Raw genomic sequence first — 5,013 nt, forward strand, 5'->3', positions numbered from 1 at the left:
AGAAGAAAGCCGAATCCGACCTTTTGATCATCTCAAACTTGTTGAGCTGCTTCATGGCATAGACCTTGCGAGAGGACTTGTGTCGGACCTGCAGCGGGGGTGGAGGACATGTTGGCATTGGCAGACACAGATAACACAGATAATCAGTCCGCAAGGACAAGGAAAACAAAACAGTCAGAATGTCACTGCGACCAGGAGCAGCCCAGCAGAAAGAGGCAGCGAGGAGAATCTATAATTGTAGTCCACACCCACGGGAAAAAAAAACAACAACGTGCTTATACAGGACCTGGAATCACAAACACAGCGAAGCCCCCACAGCTCCAGACTCTTCCACACACTGAGCCTGTCCAGACTTGTTCTAACACAAAACAGTGAGCAGGAATCAGACTTCCCTCAGCTCAGACTGCACACGGACTTATATGGAAGAAGTGGAATCTCAGAAGGACAAATCACTACTGAAGAAATTAAATTTTAGCCAGATTTTTAAAAATAGATTCAAACATTTTTAGACAAATCAACTTAAAAGAAAGGCCAAAAGTTAGCAGTGTTAAAAGAGATTAAAAATGACCTAAAGTTTAAGCTAAAAAGCAAAATGGCCCACATGTTATCCAACATGGATTAAGGTGAAATATAATTTAAAGTAGTAGGTAAAGGCTACTAAAATATTACAGCATAAACTAAAGTTAATAGCTAATTTTAACCCAGTACAATTGGAAAAAACAGCTTATGTATATCTAGCCTACACTTTGCAAAACAAAAGAAAAATTAGACTGGAGCTAACCCTAACCTAATCACAAAGAAAAAAACCCTGCCCTAAAAGTGGTTCATAAAAACTTCTGCCAAGAAGTTTGAGGAAAACCACTCTGGTCTACAGTTAAACTGTGTCTGCATCTGACAAAGTAGAAGAAAAAAAGAAGAAGAGAGACAAGAACAAACATCTCACCAGCTGTACTTCTCCATAGGCTCCTCTGCCGATCAGCTTGACTTTTTCAAAGTCTTCCAGCTTCACCTGCAGCTCCCTCAGCTGACTCACAGCCTTCTCATCTACAGCATAAACGGACACACACATAAACACACACACACAAGAAAGGAATACACTTTCAAAGTCAAAGTTCTGTCTGACAGACTTAGATAAGAAATGAAATAATAACACATTTTTCCGTGTGTGTCACATGACATCCTTTAGAACTTGTACTTACATCGGATCAGAAAGGCCTCTATGTTTTTGTTTTTCCTCAGGGCAGGGTAGTTCAAGTCATTCACCAGTGCATTCACAGAATCCTGTACAGGACAACAGTGAGGATTAAACACAACACACTCGATATGTTAACAGTTGTAAGGATGTCAATCATGACTAAAAACACAAGTGTCCCATTTACAAAAGTGGGGCGCTGCAGATAAAGTTTGGGGACCACTCTGTGGTCAACCAAATGATCTAATACAACAACAACAAAAAATACAAATTAAAGAACTATGAAGGTCATTTGTCTCAACCCTAATGCTGGGGGAGAAGGAAAGGAAAGAAGGAAGTCAAGAAAGAATGAAGAAAGGAAGGAAGGAAAATCAGTCAGTGTTTTAGCAGCTGAGCTCAGACTGGGCTGTGGCTGTTAAGTCATACAACAACTTTAACTGCCCTAATGATGCCTTCTAGCCCTTCTGCTCAGATACAGACCCACCTATAGACCCCCCCCACCCCCACCCTCACAGCAGCAGCGTCAGGATCAAACCCTGTGTCATGTCATCGTCTCCTAAACCGCTGGTGTTATGTTTCACGGAAAACCAAAATGTCTCAGATCTAAATGTATGACAGAGGTGGAGCAGGTGGGGGTGTTTGTAAGTGCAGGGGCATCAGCGGAGGGTGACCTTCTGTTCCTAAAAAACAGGGGTCAACTGGAGCTGTACATGCCTCTGTGTGGGTGAGTGTGGGTGGTGTTGGTTTGTTCAGGGACGTCATGTGTGTGGGTGGACAGTGGCGTATGGAACAGTTCTGAACCTTTAAATAGCAGCAGTGATGAAAGATGACCCCCACCAACACCAACACACATACGAGCCCCTTACTCCGACCTCAACTAAATACAAACTTTTTTATCCTTACCCCAACTGAATCCTAATCCTAATCCTAACTTTAAACTATATGTTGAACCATAAAGTTTGCAGTGACCTGTGGAATGTCCTAACAAATGCCGACTGTCCCCACAACAACAGTATAAAAATACCTCCAAAAGTAGCTTCACTGTACTGGGAACCAACACACACAAGAAGTCTGTCATTCCAAAAGTAGCTTCACTGTACTGGGAACGAACACTCACAAGAAGAAGTCTGTCATAGTTTCAGAAGTTTCGGACAAAGAAGTAGAAGAAGAAGGAGGAGGATGAGGAGATGAAGGATGCAGCAGTATTTGATGGAGAAGATAATCAGACTAAGTGAGAAAAACCTATTTCATTTAAATCAAATATTTTATTACTCGCTTTTGTTTGTAGACATTTTGTTTGTGAATTAAAAAGCCTCCCTGATTTTAGTTATGGAATTCCCTCTCCTCAGGTTTAAAAATTTCCCACTCACAGTCCAGGGTCCACAGTCCACATCAAAAAAACAGATTCTTCCGTCGTTAGTCAAGAATTCACCGCAGCCTCAGATTCCCACTGAGTTTTATTTTGAGACAGCAGTTGTGTTTTATCTGAAGCAGCTTGCCTGAGTTTCACTCTTGGAATCTGGACAAATCTGAACATGACTCTGCAGTTATGACGGCAGGTTGTGTGTGTGCATATATATGTGTTTGGCCTCAGTTGCCCAACCACTTCAACAATCCAACAGCTAACTACAGTATGTCACGTCTGGCTGCAACCAAGGTTGAACAAATGCATCAAAATCCAAAATGCTTTTGTTTGTTGGAGAAATGAAGGACAAAGCACCGTGGATTTGTGGAGATTGTAGGGGGAGAAGATCACCAACGGATATTTGTTCCAGATGACAACCCTTCAAATTCCTGACTGGTGTGAAATAAAGAGGACTTCCCTGTCTTGCCTTGAATTCTTCTTCAGCTTCCTGGAATCAACTGGGACTTTCCTTGTCCGACATCTGAGCTGTGCAGGTTTACATTCCCGACAGAGGAGTTGTCACATACCTTTGACACATATTTGAGCGTTCTCTTCTCTCATTAATCATTACATGTTCAACTACCTACAGTGACACAGATGAGACATGATCACCGTCTCTATCACACCCAGGTCTGAGGTTTTTGGTTAAGTAATAAACAAAAAAAAAACAGCAAGTCACACCTGTTCTAGATTATTAACACCAAACACAGTCAAAGTATGATGACTGACATTAACATCACAAAATCAACATGACCAAAACAACCAAAATATACCCCAATAATTATCTAAAACAACATTCGGACTGCTCCGCAAAAAGCTAGAAGTTAGCATAAATGACTAAAGACTACGGAACGCCTGCTCAGAAATAGGTTTTAGCTATTTTGATTAGCCATATAAGACACTAAGGTTGGCCTCAGCTTAGCGATAAACCAGTCCAATAGCTAACAGATAACTGCATTAATAGGCATAAAGGCAGAAACACTAAAACATCAAAGGGAACAGCTATTCTTAAACATATCCAATTCTTAGCAAAATAGCAAATTGTTTGCCTAAATAATATCTTAGAATAAACAGAGTGATATCCCCCTGATAATAATAAATATGTCCCCAAAAAACATGTTTTGACGCAAAAGTCCTGGTGTACACAACAAAATGCACAAACAGGAAATACTGGTGTTAGGTCAGGACAGGCCGCTATCTCCATCTGAATGGCAGGAAGTGACTTCAGCTTCCTTTGTTGGCAGCTCCTTACATTAGGGTAACATTGTTATCTCCACTGCCCAACAGTCTGGGAACCATATGGAGCTGATAGTGTAGTGTTAAAGCCCAAAACGACCACTTCTCAAGTGTGGATGTCGATGAGCATCTACACTGGATTATATTTAGTTCATTTCCATGCTGTAACATGAGTCGGGGCCTGTTCTTTGTGGAGCCCAGGGCCCAGGCTTTACTGTGGATATTTACTGGTGACTCATGGGTACTGAGAATAGACACTGCAGACAGGACGGTTGTTTATAGTGAGACCAGCACATACAACCAGAGCTCTGCCTGAACAGATACAGTGACCTGCACAGGAAGTCACCCAGCATTCTGAGCAATCTGATCATTTCATTTGATGAGTAATGGGAGAAATAATAGGAAATGAGTTCAACTTTACAGTTAGACAATGGCTGTCAAGTTGGGACAGGATTTCACAACTTTGGATCAAAGAACTTGTACAGTTCCAGGGAAGCAAAATTGTGTAAAAAGAAGATACATGTCTAACACCTGAGTCAACACACCGGGAAATAAGACTGTAATTCATTATAATTAAATTACATTTTTATATATATTGTTTATAGCCACGCACTGCATGTAAATGAACATGAATATTTTCACTTAAGGTAACATCATTTGAATACCCTAGCATTGAATGCCAATGCGAGAGCACTAGTTTACATTATATTATATATATATATTATTGTTCTACTTATACTGAAAAAAATTTTAAAAAATGATCCCTGTTCTGTATGTCTAACGTCACCATGGTCCCTGGTCCAGACTCTGAGTACACCTGCTTCAGAGGAAACCTTCATGGTGACAGAAGTTATCAGGGTCTAAAGAGGTGCAGTTGTTGACAGAGACTGGGGCAGATTAGCCTGGCAGGGGCAACAGTAGTATTATTATTATCAGAGTTGGTGGAGCACATTCTCAACAAAGGTCACTGTGAGGGCAGTCCACACCTAGAGTCATCAGGTAATGCCCATGAGATAAAAACAGAGGGAGGAGATAAATGAACGCCCTTTGACCTCACTGGGTTTCTGGTGATGCCTCAGTAATTAAAGACAATTTGAATAAGACAATAGTCTGAGTGGTGTTTTTTTTAACATTAAGCCATAAACAGCTGACCCATCTGTCCAAGTGCCAGGATTGTCCC

At 41.1% G+C, this 5,013-nt stretch overlaps 1 protein-coding gene across 1 annotated transcript in view; it reads right to left on the minus strand.

Annotated features, from left to right (window-relative positions):
- LOC103380939 (rho-associated protein kinase 2-like) overlaps nucleotides 1-5,013 on the minus strand; it is a 29,519-nt gene that overhangs the window by 22,877 nt on the left and 1,629 nt on the right. Inside the window, exons 2-4 of the mRNA XM_025056895.1 lie at nucleotides 1,200-1,281; nucleotides 944-1,044; nucleotides 1-88 (exon numbers count right to left, since the gene is read on the minus strand). The exon at nucleotides 1-88 is cut by the window's left edge and continues 41 nt beyond it. Of these exons, the coding sequence (XP_024912663.1) occupies nucleotides 1-88; nucleotides 944-1,044; nucleotides 1,200-1,281 (271 nt within the window). The remainder of the gene's footprint in view (nucleotides 89-943; nucleotides 1,045-1,199; nucleotides 1,282-5,013) is intronic.

This window comes from Cynoglossus semilaevis, chromosome 7 (assembly GCF_000523025.1).
Source record: "Cynoglossus semilaevis isolate Cse_v1.0 chromosome 7, Cse_v1.0, whole genome shotgun sequence".
In the NCBI taxonomy this organism is placed as follows: domain Eukaryota; kingdom Metazoa; phylum Chordata; class Actinopteri; order Pleuronectiformes; family Cynoglossidae; genus Cynoglossus; species Cynoglossus semilaevis.